Source organism: Poecile atricapillus, chromosome Z (assembly GCF_030490865.1).
Source record: "Poecile atricapillus isolate bPoeAtr1 chromosome Z, bPoeAtr1.hap1, whole genome shotgun sequence".
Taxonomy (NCBI): Eukaryota; Metazoa; Chordata; class Aves; order Passeriformes; family Paridae; genus Poecile; species Poecile atricapillus.
The window spans coordinates 131,981,289-131,999,963 of record NC_081289.1 but is presented as its reverse complement, the minus strand read 5'-3'; the positions used below and the strand labels follow the sequence as shown (position 1 = coordinate 131,999,963).

The window sequence follows — 18,675 nt, the reverse complement described above, 5'->3', positions numbered from 1 at the left end:
TGGTGTTGTGATGGTGGGCAGTGTATCCACAGACTGTAATATTCTGTGTTAAATAAGGGGGGGTTGCAGTCCATGCTTTACTCTGCTGCAGTGTAAGTGCAGGCAAGCTGTTCCTCTTCCCAGTATATCCCTTTCTCTGTCTGTTAAATGGGTAATGCCCCTGTCTCCTGCTGCAGACTGCTACAGAATTTGCTGATGGAAAATATTATCTGGAATCATTAAAATACCTCTTTAGAAATAGATCTGTCAAATTACCTTTTATATGGTTGTTTCTATGGCTTATTTTACAGGTACTTCTTAATTTCTTCATTAGTAAAGTTTTCTTATGGGAAATGATGGGCATCAGGACAAAGCTCTGTCAATTTCCAATTCACATTTCTAACTACAACCTGGCATTTCTCTTTATCTCTGTTGCAGACAAAGTCATCATTGTAGTGCTATGATAGCTGCAGGTGCCCACTCAGTTTTACTAGGAGGTAAACTCTCTAAACTAGTAACTGTTCAGTCGGTCATTAACTCTAGAGATGACCAGGCACGTCTGTTTGGATTATTCCCCTTAAAAGGCAGGCTGGCTTCATCGCTCAATGAGCAATCCAAATTTGTCTCCACTTCCTTAATAATCTGTCACATTTCAAAGCTGTTCTGGATCCCATGTCACATACCCTTCTCATACCCTTCTACCTCTCCAGACAGGAAAATATGCTATTAGCCTTCCCACACTTCTTCCTCATCAGGTCCTTTGTCTTCTAACCCATGGTCATCTGCCTCACAGGATGGAATCTCCCCGTCTCATATATAAATATTCAGGATATATATAGAGAGAGAGACAGAGAGAGAGGTACACCTTCAGGTCTCATCAAAACACCAGTATACCTGTGTGCATATGTGTGTAAAGTGCATGCAAACACGTGGACACAAGGCCCCACTTCCGGTGATTCCTTGGGAAGAATTCCCAGTTTAGCTCTTTCTGTGGTAACTGAAACAGCTAAAATAATACCATGGTATGTTACAGGACATGAACTGGAAGAAGTTACTTGAAGCCCATGAAAAACCATTTGTACATTAGATTGGGTTTCAGTAAATTCTGTCAGGAAAATAACTTAGTCTCCCTATGTTTGGAAGTACTAGACACTCTAGCGTTGAAAAAATCTCCGATTAAAAATTCGCAGCATTCGTCCTACAGCTCTTGGCCTAAAAGGTGTCATCAACAGCTGTATCATAAAAATGTTTATCAGAAGTGATTGTTTCAGTATAAAGATTTTAGTGATCCTGTTTGGATGGTATCTAAAAATGCTCACATGTTTTTAAGCCACTTTGGTAAATGTAAATAGTCTTTCTCTGTATATGAGATGCTTCATCAAAACATACTTTAAATTTAAAAGTCAGGTATTTTGTATTCCACGTCTTACCAGTGCAAGTGGGGGCAGAAGTTAAGAGATTTTTAAAGAATTTTATGAGAGGTTTGAACAGAGATCAGCTTTTCTTCAGAAGTTATTTCTTTCCTCATGAAGACTTATTTTGGCAGCACTGCATTTAAAAATACAGAGTGATCTCCACTTGCTGGTTTCATTCAGTACTTCTTTTAACTTTGTGCTGATTTTCACAATTAAAGATGTAGCTCAAAATCTCTCTATATGTCTCTATGAAGTAGTTTAATCAGTTGTTAAATACAGAAAGCTAGTTTTTGGTAGGTGCCCACCATTTATATATTCAGATTTGTGTGGACTTAAAGCACCAAGACAACAGCAAATAGGGGAGGTAACAATGCTGGTATGATCTTAGGACACATGGAAAGCAAATCGTACAGCTTCTTATTAACAAAGAACTTCTTAAACAGATAATTTTGCTTGCAGTTATTGTGAAAAACAGTTGCACTGAATAGGTGTGCCCATGTGCTAACTCTGTCAGTTCAACTGAAATTCAAAGTTGGCTTCAGTCTGCATATTACAGATTCAAGATAAATTAATATATGCCATATCTTAAACTTACATGAGCTACAGGACATGCAAAACTTCACTAAACTAAAATGCACTGATTACTGTTAAGCCTTCTGTCAAGAAGATTGTTCTTTTCCTGCAGACCAGCTGATAGTAAATACGCTTGGAGTCCTGAGTGGCCATCCAGAAATGCACTCAGAAATGCTTTGTCTGTCATTTATTAGCTTTCACTTACCGTGCTATTTAAGTTAATGACTTCCTAAATGCCATACAGGCTCTGTTATGTAGTCTTTAATCTGATTAGGAGCACACAAATGATTTAGCGTGCGATTAAACCATAGAATTAATTTCTCCAATGGTAATGAACTGTTAAGTAATTTCATTAGTCTCGGGTAAATACCAGGCCTTGAACTTAAATTTTACAACTTCTTGAAGATGGTTTTTTCCTGGAAGAAATGGGGTTTTTTTATGTAAATACTGTTTAAAATTAAAACCTGCTTCATCTGATTTCCTGAAATTGCTCTTTGAGCAAAATGACTGGCTATTACCAAACTGTTCCAAATTATGAAACTCCTGGTGCTCTCCAGTGAAATAGAATTGGGTTATAGCCAAGCATTTTTGAACAAACCGTCTTCAATTTCTTCCAATCACATTTTGCTCAAACCTGCCTTACAGACTTCAAAGAGCAATTTAGGAAAATCAGAGGGAGCAGAGTTTTTATGTTTCAGAAAAGCTCCAAGAGATCAGATGTGGATTTATTTATGATGTGTGCTGCAGCCTAACTGACTATATTTTGCCCAAGTAGCAGGTAATATGTTTTTTAATTCGATAATGCAGGTACTGGTACACAGGAGAAAGCTTGCAGAGACAATGATGACTGAACAGTGGAACTGACCCACTGCATAGTGATGATCCTGCACATATAAAATGGTTATTTATTACCAAGCATACAATTAATCCTGTTTGTTTCCCCTCATGTTCCAGCCTAAGCTCCCAGTGGTGTCACACTGGTTGCTCTGCACTGTGATTCCTGTGCTTCATTATTTTTTCCTAATTTCTGTGAGGTGCTAAGCTCTCACAGTGCTAGGAGAATTACTTAGCCACGTTCTCGTGTTAAATATATAATCTTGCCTGCTTGAAATCAGATGTTTTTTACTGCTTTGCTGCATTGGATCCACACGGCTGTAGTCCCAACAGGATTTAAACGTCAGTGCTGGCAAGCCACTGAAGAGCCTTTGCCTTGTGCTTTGGGGTTTTATTCACACTTGCACAAAATTTTTATACAGAGCTGGAAATAGAATTTAATCTCTTTATGTAAAGTGTGAGTAATTATCTCAGTGAAGTCTTTTTGAGTAAAACAACATTTTTTTAGTACAGATTACTAGGGTGTTAGTTCTAGATACAGACTTAGATATCTCTCTTTGCTTTCTTGACATGATACTGGACATTAAATGGATGGATGGATTATATTTTTTCAAACAGACTGGGATATACATTTGCTTATATAAATAAATTCTAGCACTTTTATTTGCAATTCATTGTACAAATAACAAAGCAAAGAGCAGAACTTTGTCTTTTGGATGACTGCTACCTAAATACTAATAATAACTAAAAATAAAAAAATAAAAACAAACAAACAAAAAAACCCAAGCAAAACCACAGAGAAGCCTTGGAAGAATTAGTACTATAGCTGAGAAAGTGTTTCTAGCCTGAAATAATTATTCTCATAAATAGGCCTGAATCTTCTTTAGTGATACTATTATATGTGCAGCTGAGTATCTGCTCAGCAATTCTCATATACATGTTATGCAGCTAAATGTTTGCACTTTCATCTGAGATGCATCTGTTTCACTGCTTTGATCTGTTTTGGGGGCTGAAAGGCAAACAGAGCAATTAAATCTTTTCCAAGTTCAAATTTTTCTATCTGTGTAGTAGACAGAAACTTAAGACTATAACTGCAACCCTCTTTTAGGAATTGTTTTCTGATGGAGAGATTTACTAGTCTTAGAGCTGAAATCCTCCTTCTGTGTACCTAGTCCATTAGGTTACTGCTGTCGAAGTACAGCACATTTTCCTGTAAATAAAGAAGTGACACATCATGTGCCACAGCCATCCTTCGACTTCTTAGCCACATTTTTCGAGAACGACTTTTAAGAGCTTTCAGTACAAGCCCAGAGCAATGTCCAGAAGTGGATTCACTGAAGGGCTCCTTGATCACATCACAGAACTGAAAATCATTTGGCCTATTACCAGTTTAGATCAGAGTAACTAACAGACACATTAATCCATAGGAAAAAGAAACCAACTAAAAGCACTAAAGGTATCTCTTACAATAGAGAGAGAGATAAACTGGGTCTTGAAATTTCATATACTCTCTATTTCAAAATTAAAAGTGATGTAGGAAAAAAAATGTTCTTCAACCCGAAGTGAACAATGAATTCAATAGATTACATTTGCAATTTTAACATTTTAGCACTTGAAATCAGTATTCATTTTTTAGTTGACATAAAGACCTCATTAATAATATAAAGTTGCCTCTGTTCCATAGGTTTAGTTAGTATTTATAGTATACTTTTTCATAGTCCTCAAAGTCCTCATGCATAGAAAGTGCAACTTTATGTTGCTTTTGTTATTTAGGTTTTGACTTTTTTTTTTTAAAGTGAAATGTGCCCTTTATGAGGTTTTTAATTGGTTGTTTTTTTTAATTTGGAGTATGTAACTTCTGCTTTTTTGGTATCATTCCTTTTCTCTTTATATGCAGGATAACAGTACACAATAGGTGAATGGTGTGTTACTCATATCGGCTCAGACAATTTGTTATTTCTGTTTCTTACTGTGTCTGAGTACAGAGCCCTGACTAGGGCTCTATGAAAACAGGCACTCGTCCAAGGGCTGCTGATGACTTAATCAAGCCGTAATATCAGCAAGCAAGGGAAGAAGGCAGTAAGTCCATTGCAGTTTTAGATTGTGTTGATCGGAAGGGCTAAAACTAATTTCAGTTGCAGCATGACTCCATCCTGTTGGCACTCGGGAATGAGGGTACACAGGCAAAGTGATTTCAGCTATGCATGATCAGCCAAAGTGATGTGAATGTTTTTAGGCAAGCACAGAAAGATTACGCCTTGGTGTCACTGGTCATGCCCTGAAATAACTTTTAAGAAATGTCTACACTGTGAAAAATAAAAGCCTTTCACCCAGAAAATTCCTGCACACATTTTTGGTAGTTGCAATAAAGAGGATTCAGGACCGACCTGGAGAGCCTGGAGTTATATTCCTTTCTCAGCACTTGTTCTCATTTGGTGGTGGATCTGCTGGTGTGTGTTCGCATGCATGGCATGCTCTTGTGCTCTTGCCTCTTTGTGATCTAATAGAGTGACGAAACAGCAGTGTACAGAATACTCTTCAGATTAATCCTTCACTCAGTAATTTTGTGGTTTGATTTGCAGCAGAGAAGCTACCCTTTGTTTTGTACTAGCTGCGGAGATGCTGCTGTGGCAAACAATGCTGAACTGAAGGAGGTTACTGTGGAAAAACTCTCATGTATGGAGTATCCTGAGTTAATGGTGATGGCAAAAGGAGAAGTGCCATAATAGGTGCAGTTGAGTGTCTTTGTCCTTCTCCTTCCTTCTGGTCCTTTCAGGTTCAGAAACAATGTAAAGGTCAAGATCCCACTTCAAACAAATTTTGTTTATAAGCAAGACTCCTGGGGTTTTTTTTTGACCGTTAGCATTTTTTGAGAGTTAAATTTTTTACCTGATCAAAGTAGGTGCAAACAACTCAGTCTGCTGTGACTAGACTTTCTTTTCTCAGGGAGCTTCTTAGCCCAGTTTTGCCTGTTTATGCTGACTGTTCACATCCCACTGTAGAGATGTTGTGTTTAAATTCACTTATGATTGACCTTACTCCAACATTGCTATAGAAAAGGGCCAAGATATTTTTTTATCCTTTTTATAACTCCTGGCTCCCTTTCTGTACTGAAGTAATTAGCCTGAGCTGACCTCTAGCCAAATGTTTCTGTGGTCAAGTTTCAGCTGGCTTGAGGACAGTCAGCTGCTGTATTTTTTTTTTTTTTTTCCTGATTTTAACTCTGTTCATTCTTACAAACTTCTGGAGTTGAGTAAGACATAGAATATTATTCTTTAGAATAGTGTATGTTACAGACACTTGAAGGGGTTTGTCTTCTGTTGAATAAGAGGCACTTTATTAGTGCAATTTGTCTTTCATAGACACATAGGGTAGGTGTTGGGAGGTAGATACCTACTGGATTGTAAAAGGTCAGTTTTGTCCTAATGCCTACACAGGAGCTGTCTCTTGCTAGGTTAACACTGCAGCCTCTGGACAATACTGTTCCTATTGACAGCAAGCATGCAAGGGTGTCTTAGAGGAAGGGCAGTGGGTCATTATGGAACAGGTCTTTGAGAACTTTCTGCAAGGCAGTAGTTGTCTGATGGTGATGCAGGTGGCATTCTGGGGACCCTTCTCTCGGAATTTTTATTCTGTAACACTAAAAGTGGTATCGCAAAGTGGAAACTCCTGGTTTCCACTAGATTTTCTCCAATGAGACTGGAGCCATGGCAGTGTAGCTCTCACTTGATCTCAAATAGTACTAGAACTGGCCATCATGACTGAAGCCCAGGCAAGTGTTTGTGCTGCATGCAGAGGTCACGTCCCTCGTGCTTCACCTCCCATGCAGAGCTCCATGTGCCTGGGTGAGGCCTTGAGTACAAGCCCTATCCCAAAAGCTCTGGGTTGCAGCTCCAAGGAAATAGCACAACTTGGCCTTTTACAGAGGCTCTTGCACAGAGTGGAGTGTGATGCATCCATATTTTCCAATGAGAGCAGTTCCTGTTTTTGAGCTCAGTCTTGTCCATATTGGGGATGTTCAGAGTATACCGGTTGGATATTTTTCACAGCTTGTCTAAATGGATAACTCTGTGGATATCCCATGTGGTTTTAGGCAGTGCCAAGACAGTGTTTTGTCTTGCTGAGATTCTGGATTTGTGAGAGTCCAGTGAAGAAGCATCATTTGTTTCTATACTGCATTTTACTAGCAAAAGGGCAAGGGATGAAGCAAAAATTTTGTTCGTCTCCGAGGTTTAGGAACACAATTTAATCCTGTGCCCGTATCGGCAAGCTGGTGGTTTTAGTCAGTGTCTCTGGCTGAGCAGGAAATTTCCCAATACTTGTAGAATTGCTCTTAAACAAGTAATAGCTGCTGCTGGAGGGTGGCTGTGCCCTCCCCTCCACCCTGACTGCTCATTCCCGTGCCTGTGCTGTCCCAGCTACGCTCCTGAGCTGTATCTTTGGGGAGTCCTGATAAAACCAGTCTGCAAACAGAATAAATGTTTATGGATTAATTTTAACTGGAACAATCTCCTAATGGAGTTGACTGTGTTGCAGGTATGTAAACAAGTCTGCCATTGCAAGAGGGGACAGCAGTGCTGGAAGAGGATTGTTCTCCTCTGCAGTAACAACACCTTACTGAAGTGCAGTGTGGTTGTTGACCTTGTGATGTGTTTCCAAGCTCCTGGGTTGGTGCTTCAGCTGTCTAACCACTCTTCTTAGAAGGAAGCTGAGATGCCCACCAGTCAGGTGTGCAGGGATGGAGGGGATGGTCCTGCTGTGACAGCTGCACATGGGGACCAACCCTGGTCCCATCACAGTTGTTTGGTGTGGTTATGAAAAATGAAACAGTGTGCTCTGAATGATGAATTCTGATCACATTTGTTGTCACAGAAAGAAAAAAAAACTCTGTGAGGGTTTGGCCTTCTCTTGTGGCAGGAAGAAGTAGAAAGTCTTGGAAAAGAGTTGTTGGAAGATTAGCAGAGGCTAGTGGATTTGGGAGAACAGGAAAGCGTGAATAGGAAGGCAGCACGGGGTGCCTGCAAACTGGGGAAGAAGAATTGTAAATAAAGTGGCATTGTGCTCAGGCCTGTGAAAGAGAAAATAAAACTTTAGGGAGAAAGTGGAAGAGCTGAGGGGGAGAAGATACTGATGGGGTAGAAGTTGTGTAACAGCAGAGGATTTTACAAACACAGAGGCACATTTTTGTAGTAGATCTATTAATAACAGGTAATAAGAATCCTTTAAACAAGAGTACAGATGAAGCAGGGGCACCGACTGAGCTACCTGAAAATGTACCTGATCTTGGATGAACCTTGTACTGTGGCAGTGTAGCTCCTCTTCTTAGAGTTAGGAGGATTATTGGCCTGCGATTTGCATTATTGGGTTTGTCCCAGGTCTGTGCATTCCAATGGCTGCAGTTGTCACTTCTCCTGGTCCTGCTCCCCAAGTTGTCTTGCTTCCACACTGCCCCAAATCCTCACTAAAGCACTTTTCTTCCTTTATTTCTTTCTTCCTCCCTCTCTCCCTCTGTCCCTCCCTCTGTCCCACTCTTTGGAGTGCCCCATGTCTGCTTGGCCAGAGAAAAGTCCTGATGGTGCCTGGCCGGTCCAGGGTGCCCCTACAGCTATTCTCTCCATGTAGCAGTCCCATGTCCAGTCAGGCTGGCCCAAGCTTGTCTGGGTGGTGCTGCTGGGCATCCTTGTCCTGATGTGTATGTGGTGGGGGGCATTTCCTGGCTTGCCTTTGCAGGTCTGGCTTAGGTTCTGCTAGTCTAGAGCAGTAAATGCCACTTACATTGAGCCTGAAACCTGAGAATTATTGAGCAGTTTCAGGAGGATGTGAGGAAATACCTTCTGATTTTCAAGTTTTGTACTGAGCAGCATGGATGAGAAATTTGGAGTTGGTGATAGTTTTGGGTTTTTTTTGTAGTGTGATTCATTCTGTTCTTTTAGTGTAAGAAAACTGAGGGGAAAGTACCTGTTAAATTTAGCATTACTATAGCTTTACATATTCGGCATTCTTGTGTTTTATGGTCTTTAACCTAATTCAAACTTTGATAACTGTACTAAGAAACGGACTAGTTTTTGACACCCAGATATGATAGCATAAATTGTTACTTGATAACACCTACTTAGAGATTTTTGCTCATTAGTTAGCTTGGTTGTTTGGACACTTGTGATTTAATCTCCTGTTAGATAAAGGAAGAAGATCTCTAAATGAAACAGTCCAGTGTAGAATCAAGGTCTGTCCTGCCAATCTACAGTCAGGTGTGGAAGTGGAACTCTCTCTGCTGCCTCTCTGAGTAAGGTGTCAGCATATTGTGCTAGTTTGTGCCACAGAACAAAAAAGTGCTGCCTGACTTGTTTCCACATCCATGCTTATTTTGGCTTGTATGTTGTAGCTTTAGTTTTGACGGTTTTGAACCTTCATAGCAATAAATGGTCAGGTCATAATGTATGATGCTTTCCCCATACTTCCTGTGGACACCTGATGGGGTTTTTGGGAGCAAGGTACCATTTTGTGCAGAAGCCTGCACAGTCTGCAAGTCTAGCACAGAGCAGCTGCTGCCCTTCACCATTGTTAACAGATGCTGGTGATAATGGCAGGGGCAAAGTAGTGCCTCCAAACAGGATTGTGTGAGGGGGTGTGTGTGTTTTGTGTGTGTGTGTTCTCTGTGTGTGTGTGTGTGTGGCACAAGTGAATTAAGGAAAACAAGGAGTGTGTTTTTTGGGCAAGTTTTAAAGGCGTTCTGGTTTACGCTAGGATTGTGTTTGCATTCATGGAGGTTCTAAAGTCATTTGCAGATGCAGTCTAGCAATTAAAAATACTAGATTTTTCCTCCCTCTGTATTTACTGGACTAGAGATGCATAAGCTACTTCTCTTGTAAATACAGTGTTTACTATCTGTCCAAGACTGCAAGATGATGTATTAGTTTATGAGGCAATAAACAATAAACTAAATGTACTTCTGGTTTAAGAATTCAATCAAAAATTCAATAAAACTAGATAATAGTTTCAATGTTGTATTGTATTAGAAATATTTTCTTGTAAAGAAACTCTCTTACTGTCTTTTGTTATTACAGAGTTAGAAGTATGGATCTTCAGCATCTGCTGTTTGTTTTGGCACTGATCTGTGCAAATGACTCACTTTCTGCAAGTGATGGTAAGTCTTATACCTTTCCATGCCTTTGTGTGTGTAGATACATATATATATAGCTTTATATAAACAGTACTTTTATATTGAATTTTTGATGACTGTGTAACTTTCATGATTGCAGTAACCCAGATACTTAATGTGACAAATGCATCAGTTAATCTTTTTGTAAATATAGTGGATGAGGTTGGGACATGTTGCACAATGAAGGTGAATTTCATTGACAGTTTTTGATGTGTAAGCAAGATGTATCAACGTTGGTGTTACACATCTGGATTTTATTTGCGTGGGTATTGAAGTTATAAAAGAATTGTATGGGATTCATTTTTTTTTTTTTATTTATGTGAACTAGTGCTTTTTTCCTAAACAAGTCTTCTAGTATATTCATATTTTAAGTTTAATATATTAATATCTTAAGTATAGGACTGTTTGGACATACAGAGTAAGCGTTTAAAGACCATATGCTTTGAATCTCAGGCAAATATGAACAAGTTTCATAAGAAATAAATTTAGTAATTCTTGGGTAGAGATTATGGGATTTCAGAGGAACATGTACCCAACCAGCCAGCTGGGACTGGCTTTAACTCATTTTACAGAACACATGAACTCCAGTGGGACTTGCAGGTTGTATCAGATTGATCTGCTTATGCTTGCTGTGATCTAATTATGTGAAGAAGTGCAGCTCAACCTGGTCAGCTCTGTGCTGTTCTGATCTTCAGAACAGACAGCAGTAACAGTTTTCCATAATAACTAATTTTATGCAGACGTGTCACTGCTTCTTCCAAAGCTACAGAGCAGCTGCAGCTCTGTAAACAGGTGCCCCTCTTGACTTCCTAATCAAAATTTGTGTTAGCAGAGCAAGTCAGAAAGGGCAGTTTGTCAAGAAATTTTATTAAAAATGGGATCAAAACAGCTTCCACAGCAAACTCTAAATAAAACAGTACAATTTTCAATGAAAATATCTGACATCTCTCAATTTATGTTTTTTTCTTTAGGTCCATACTTTAATTTTAGTGAGTGAAAATTAAACATCTATAAACTTGCAAGCATGTTTCATCAGCCTTCACTAGCCTAGTGCTAGTTTTAGACTATGGTAGTAAGCCAGAAGGCTATGACAGACTTGCCTGTAGTCACAACTGGCTTACATTTTAAAGATATAACCATAGCTCTTTGTCCTGATACAGTTCTGTATTTTCTTGGAGTTGCATACTTCGAATTTCTAGGTATCTTGTATATGCTAAAGCACTTAAGAGGCATGCAGGGTGTTACTTTGATGTTAATGGAGACATTAAGCTGAAATAAGAAATGAAAACTCAGATGATCAGTTCTTAGACAATTTTTCTATAAAGTTCATTCTGATTATTAACAAACAGGGTTGGATAGAGAAAACATGAGTTTCTGGTTTTCCGTTTATTTACTTCTGTGTGTGGCTCAAATGCTTGTCCTCTGTGTTATCAGAAAGAGAATCTGTAAGACTGCTAGTTAAGGCTTTTTCTGTAACATTTACCAAATATATATATATACCAACTTCTATTCATTGCCACCACAGAATGGCCAGTAGAGCAAAAATTAATGTGGCCTGACTTGATCCTTTCCCCTGCCATGTCTGCATTTTACAGTAGACTCATTCAACAGTCAGAAATAATCCCCAGGGCAGTCTACTGGACCAACTGATTTCTCTCTTGAGTTTTAAGAGCACATGAGGATTATATGATCCTTGGCAGATGAGCTGTGGTCCAGATGTCCTAACTGCAGTAAAAATCTGTCTTATAAATAAAACTTGACCACAGCATCATCTTTGTGTGATTTTGTTGATGAAATAGTAACTTCCATCTGATGACCTTCAGAACAAAAAAAAAAAAGAATATTTTTGTTCTGCGCTTAAATACAAGACACAGTACTAAATATTTATGTCCTGATTTGTTGTACTGTTAAAGATTGTGTGTGTGAAGGGAATCAGTTTGTTTAGTGATTGCTAATGACTAAATTGCTTCTAATTCTTTGACAGATTCATTCTGTGTTGGGCACCTGCTCAGTTGAGAATGTCAGAGAAGGAAGTATAAATTGAACAGGGGAATTGCTGTTCTTTAGTGATTTAGGACAGAGTATTAGACAAGATCTGTTTATTACATGTTTGTTTGTTTGTTTTTCTCCCATGTCAATGTGCTCATATCTACAAAAGTTCTCATGAGGATCCAGCCCCACTCAGATCATGAATCCTGACAATCTTACAGTGCTCTGCCCAGCACAGTCTTGCTGAGATCTTCCTATAAACTTATTTAAATGTGCTCTATACTTGTACCATAGCTGATATGTTGCCTGGGAACGGGATCTATGGTGTCATGGTTCCCTAAAAAATTCACTTCAGTAGTTCTATTTCTTCTGGCAGCAGAAGAAATAAAAATTGCATATGCTTGGTAGTCTTGTACCACAGCCCAGTACTGAACCAGTGTAATACAGACTTGTACATGTGATGCTTTTATGTCTTGAAAATAAACAAAGTTTAAGCTCAGGCTTAAAAGAGTGCTTGGGGCCAGCTTGGGGCTGGCTTTGTGCCATGGGGTCAGATCTACCCTAGACAGACTGAAATCCCATACAAGTTTCCTTCTGGCAGGATCAAGGGTGTGAGGCCAGCAGTTGGCCAGGAAACTGCACAACATTTGAGACCAGATATTGGACATTTAGTCACCTATTTGCTGTCTCCAGGGTGGTGTCCAGTTCTGCTGGAGGCTTTCTATTGGTTTAGCTCCTTTTTAATGCTTTCCTCTTGCAAAGAATCTGGCTTCCAGCTCCCTAAACTGAGACTGCAGCTAGCGTGAAGTGAGAGGGGTGCCCACTGTCTCTGAGAGGGTGATGCTCAGAGTAACGAAGCATGTCCACTGCCCCCAGTCTTTGACTGTAATTCAGGGCCGAGCAGGTCTGGGACTTGCAGCCTCTCGCCAGGGTTGCTGACCCATGTGCTGTCCATGCCCTTGAGCTGCCTGATGCACAATGGCAAGGGCATAACAGAGGCAGTGGCAGAAAGAAAGGCCACAATAACAGGAAAGTAATTTCTAATAGGTGCATAATTACCATAGGTAACTGGGTTTTGTGCCTTCAGGATTGGAAAGCACATGGCTCATTTTCACAGCCGATTAAGACATTTTTGTCAGCAGAATTAGGCCTCTAGGTTGCTTTGAAGATGGAGAATTGTATGATTTTGACATTTTAGTTTATTTAATTAGGTACATAAACAAGAAAGAGTACTGCCTCATAAGCAGATGTACATCTGTGCAACATTAATTGTAATTCAGAAAAAAAACTGTACAAATACACAGTTTGTATTTGAGATTTTACATTAATGTAACTGTGGTGTTTCAAAACCGTATCCAGAATTCACAAAGGTACTTTGGTTTACTGTACCTGCTGACATCAGAAGCAGTTGAGGGGAATTGCTCCAGACATAGAATCCTGAAATATGTTTTAGAAGCAAAATGAAAGTTCTGATATCGTTTGCTTGTTCCTTCTCTACGATGATGAGTGTAAGTCGAGTAAGGACATAGGGAAATAAACTGGGAATTAGTCCCAGTTAATAAAACAATACATAAGCTCAAGCAGCTTGAAAATTAATTTCTTCCCAGTGAAAAAAGTGGGAAATGTCTTTCACCATATTTTTATGCTAGATCAAAGTTCCTTCCAGACTGTTACAGTTATGTTAATTCATTCTCTGAAACAGGTTTAGAAAGGCATTCATATTTAATGATAGCACAAGAAAAATAATTTTGAGTGAACTGGTTTTTTACAATTACAAGTTTAAGAGCAACAAGCCTTAAATTATTGTTCATTTTATCTAATTGGATTTGAAAAATGCATTTATCTTTTTTCATCACGACTTTTAAAATCATTTTATGAATCTGCTAAGCTCAAATATTCTATTTGCATAACTTTTATTTAAGAAATAGACTTAGTTATTTTCCTTCCTGAAACAAATCCAATCCAATTTTTATTTCCATCAGGATGTCCTTTTGTTTTACTGGCGTCTGTTGTTGTACTTTGATGCGTTGTCTGCATTACATATTGGTGATACACCATCTAACTATCTGTGTGCATGGGGTATCAGTGCTCCAGTTGCAGAGCTGGTGATTGAATCCATGACCCATGCACAGGACTTTAGTGTCAGTAAAGGTGTGCCTGAGCAGCCAAGGCTTTGTGCAGTGCTCCCAGTTATACCAGGGGACCTGCAGGACAATTGTATCTTTCTGGGATGGTCAGAAACTAACAGAGGTCTATTAAACACCTTAAAGCCAGGTATCTGATACATAATTACCATCTCTTTTCAGGCAATTAAAGCAACTCTATCGGCTACTGTTGTTCCATGGCCTTTTTTGGCTAGCTATTGACTCTTGGGAGCTTGGACACCTAAGGATAAGATATATCGTGGGGGTATCCTCTAGGTACTCAGAAAGTCTGCATAGAATTTGTAGATAGCACACCTGTGCCTTTTAAGCAGAAGCTGGAAGGCAGGCAGAGTATCGTGGGCAGTCTGAGATAGCTACAGATGTTTAGGCAACTAGATTTTGCCCTATGTGGCATAAAGGGAGCTAAATTTAGGTCTTTATTTTGAACTGAGCCTCACCTTTCCAGCTGCCTTGTTTCACTGTGCATAATTCTGCTTTCTTTCTTCTGGATGGTGTCATAGCTGCTCAGCCACACACTGTAGGTTTTCTGCTACTGCCAAGATGAGGGGTCTTCTCACTGGATTAACTGGAAAGTACTTGGGGTCTTGCTGTCACCATGAAGTTTAGTAGCAGGCACATGTTGTCTAAAGACTTTCGTGACACATGAAGGAATTATTAGAATTAGAATAAGCAGAAAAGTGCCTTTGAATGGCAATGTATTATCTTCTGGGACAGGGAAGTTCATCCATCAGTTCATGGAGTCAGGAGGTACCTGGCCTGAACCATTCAGAAAAATGGTCTTGTCTGTAGACATGTTTTGTGATTTAGGTGAATTCAAATTTTAAAGGTGCAGTCAGTGACAAACCATTTCTCAGGTATTTGTTTTGTTTTTTTTTTTAATAACTTCTTTCATAATCATGAAGAGTAGACATATTTGCATATATTACAATCCTAATCTTGTTAGGAGGGGACAAAAGGACAGCATCTTCCTTAGCTTAAGCTGTAAAAATTCTTGCCTTCTTTTGGTAAAGAGTAGTGCCATATTACAGTTGGCAATCATTCATTCATAGTGGTCATTTTCTCTTCTTAGTTCTTTTAGTTTGGTTCATCTTTGTTACAGCCTTTCTCTATTTTGCCTGTTTTCTCAGTTAAATGCATCTAGAACATGAGTCCAAGCAGAGCTGGCAGTAAAATCTGAGAAGCTGAAAACCGTGATCAAGTGTGGTGCATCCTGGTGGATGGGGGCAGTACTGTTGAGCAGGCAGGTTTAAAACTTCCACCTGAAAACAAACCCTTTAGAATAGTTGCCCTATTTGCCTATTTTAAGTGTTTCTGAGCAAGAAATGTGTTCCATTATGTAGAAGAAATTGCTACAGACACATTCCAAGAGCCAGAAACAGAAACCTTGGCTCAGAGAAGCATAAGTTATACCTCTGTGATCTGGTTAAGCCATTTTGGCTGAAGAGAAGATTAATTTTGGCACAGAGAAAAATAGTATTTCCATCATCACTTTCCATTGGGATTAAAGATGACTTTGAAGACTAGCAGAAAAATCTGAGGGAAGGCCAAGGAAATGCACTTCTGAGTTACTTTTACCGCTCTTACTTCCTACCCAGTAGTATATATTTCAGGTAAACCATTTATTTGTCTGGGCCTGTGACAGTATCTCATGGAGAAGAAAGTATTTCACTTTGCCTGTCTTTAACAGAAATCGATTTGGGATTTCTAAATGTGGAAAACACATGCTGAAAATTAATTTCAGACAGGACTATATTTTATAAGAAAACTCAGAAAATAAAAAGCATTTTAAGGTATTTGAAGCCTGAAATTGTGTCCCTAAATGTCTGTTTTTAGGATTGTATGTGAGTAGATCCAATGTGGTAAATGCTAACCTGGGATGCAGAAACTTGTCTCCTTTGTCGTGTCCTCCAAACCACATCTGCGACTCCAGCATTTACAAGATTTTCAAGCCCTTGAATATCTTCACCTGCAAGCCTGACAAAAACACTTCATGGACAATCAGCTTCAATCAGGCACCCTGTAAAGAAATAACATAAATGCCAAAGTTTTCCTATCCAGTTATCACTATAATCCTTAGTATTCCTGCTATTGTGTGTATTTCCTTCATTGCTCTTTTGTTGCTATCATATTTTCTTCTGTGTTAAACACAGACTTGCCAATCTGCTGTCCTCTGATTGCTGTGTTTTGAGGCAATTTGCAAGAATTAGCAGCTCATCAGTGGTTAGTGCCTGGTGTAGTCAGAAGGAGAAGTCAGTCTTTCTTCTTCCCAAGGCAAGGCTTGTGAACCCAGCAGGTCTTTGCTCTCCCCAGCAGGCTTACAGGCTGCAGCCTAGCCACCAGCACACACACTGGTCCTCCTGTGAACTAGAACTGCTCCTCCTCTACTAGGACAGAGCTGCACCCAGAGCCACTGACTGATGGTTGCCACTTGTGGCTTGCTTTCAGAGGAGTGAGGCCAGTTTGAAACACAAAATTTTGCCCACACATCCAGTGAAGCCTATGTATTTATGGAGGAGGATCTGATGATGGAAATTATGCAAAACCTTGCACAGCAGTTTGTTACCACTATCTAAGAAGCTAACAAGTGAGAAAATTCTTAGTTACAGTCGTTACTTTAACTCCACTTTGTATTTTAAATTTAATTTTGTATTTAATGTGAATTAAAGAAACAGTGTGTACTGCACTAGCCAAATTAATGCAGCTAATAAACTAACTGCACCAAGGGAAGGAAAAGTAACTCTAGCAAATAAACACTAGTATATATTATAAAAGCAGACTACATCAGTTATAATGAATCATTCCATACAGTAAAGTACACACAGAGGAAATTTATTTCAATAGCATCCATCTCTAACAGGAAAAAGAACCTCTAGTTGCTGTATATTCATAGTATGTAATGAAATGCTCATGGAAAAGGATGACTTTTTCATTAATTTTAACAGTGATGCAGTTATTGCACAGTAATTCACATTGCATGATTTAAAACACAAGAGACCAGTGTTGCACATTCCGTTCCCATGCCGCGACAGTGGCAATTGTACTGGAAACTAAGTAAAAGTGTGACTGGAATTTGGAGAGGTGTAATTGAACAGGCCTGGTTTCTATCAGTATAAATGAAGGAGTATTGTATGCACCTCAGCAATATTTTGGCACAACTGGGTGTTCCCCTCAACTGTTCCAAGGGATCAGAAGTGAACAAGAAACAATTCTAGAGCAGGAATTCACAAGATGCCATTCTTGAGTCACACAAAGTGACTCTGAAAGCTTTGCGCTGACACCACCTGCAGCAGAACCAGATGATTCTCAGGGTTGCAGTAAGTACAGTTGGGTAGTTTTGGAACTGGAGCCACCATATGAAGGGAACTTAATTCCACCCTTGAGGAATTTTTGGTCACTTTGGCTCCAGAGTCTTCCCTGTTTCTAACCCTGGCAGCTGGCCCAGTCCTTCTTGTTACATTCTGGCACACTAAACTGATACCCAGGTGATTCTCAGCTTCTGAGGATGGAAAGGGGAATGGGAATGAGATACCATTGGGGAGCTTTGGTGTGGTGTGACCCTCTACAACAAGTTTCTGGCAAGGTTCCCCTTGAAGAATAAAAGTACCTGGCATAATCTGATTCCCTTCTGTACCACTGGAGAGGTGCCCAAAATGAACTATGGAAGAATGATGCAGTAGGTAAGAGGCAGAGCTGCAAAGTATGACTCTCTAGCTTCTGAACCTGGAACAAGTCCTGCTACTTAACAAGATAGAGGTTTCTCTACTTGACTTGCTATTCTCACCTTTTGTAGAAGCATAATCAAGTAGTAACAGCAATGGTGAGTTTTCTTCACAACATGTAACAGATTGTCACTCTGCTAGGGATTTTGTATTCTTCCTGCATAATGCAGTGAAGACTTTATTGTTTAGAAGTACAGGGGTGTTTTTTCACAGATAATAAAATGTCTTCTACTAAGTCATTTGGTGCAAAGGGGTATCAAAAAGCCATAATGTAGGCTGATAAAGTTGGTGTATTGTCTAAAGAGCCATACATAATGCCAGTTCAGTCCTGTGTTTCATTCTCATTAATTTGGTCAGGGAGACAGACAGTTGTTCACTCCCTGCCATGTGGATTTTGTGAGAGCCCCTGATAACAGCACTGTGAGCAAAAGTTCCTTCAAAAACACCAGGGATAAAATGGAAGGACTTGTATGGACTCAAGAATTCATCAAAAGGGGAAAAAAGGGAGCAAATGAGCTCCCTTACCCAGGGGTATCTCCTGTCTATGGATTGTGCAGGGATTAAATAGAGATGTGTTCTGCTGGTAGAGCTGTGTGGCAGGTCGGGATGGAAAGCAATGCAGTTCTGCAAGGCGCCAAGGGAGTGATGGAGAAGGATGGAGCAGGGGCTGCTGCAGCCCTCCAGCTGTGTGCACAAACACTTGGCACAGCACTGCTGGAATGGGAGAGTGGAGCTGCCCAGGGAAACGCCAGATTCACCCAGACCAAGAAATGTGTCTTCTTTGGGCTATCCCACACTGTACCCTGAGCATATTCAAAGAAACACGCTGAAAGGAAACATGT

At 39.7% G+C, this 18,675-nt stretch overlaps 1 protein-coding gene across 4 annotated transcripts in view; it reads left to right on the top strand.

Annotated features, from left to right (window-relative positions):
• GHR (growth hormone receptor) overlaps positions 1 to 18,675 on the top strand; it is a 151,872-nt gene that overhangs the window by 77,339 nt on the left and 55,858 nt on the right. For all 4 annotated transcript variants that reach the window (XM_058827780.1, XM_058827781.1, XM_058827778.1 and 1 more), the window contains exon 3: positions 9,866 to 9,945. In XM_058827780.1, the coding sequence (XP_058683763.1) occupies positions 9,876 to 9,945 (70 nt within the window). In that variant the 5' untranslated portion in view covers positions 9,866 to 9,875. The remainder of the gene's footprint in view (positions 1 to 9,865; positions 9,946 to 18,675) is intronic.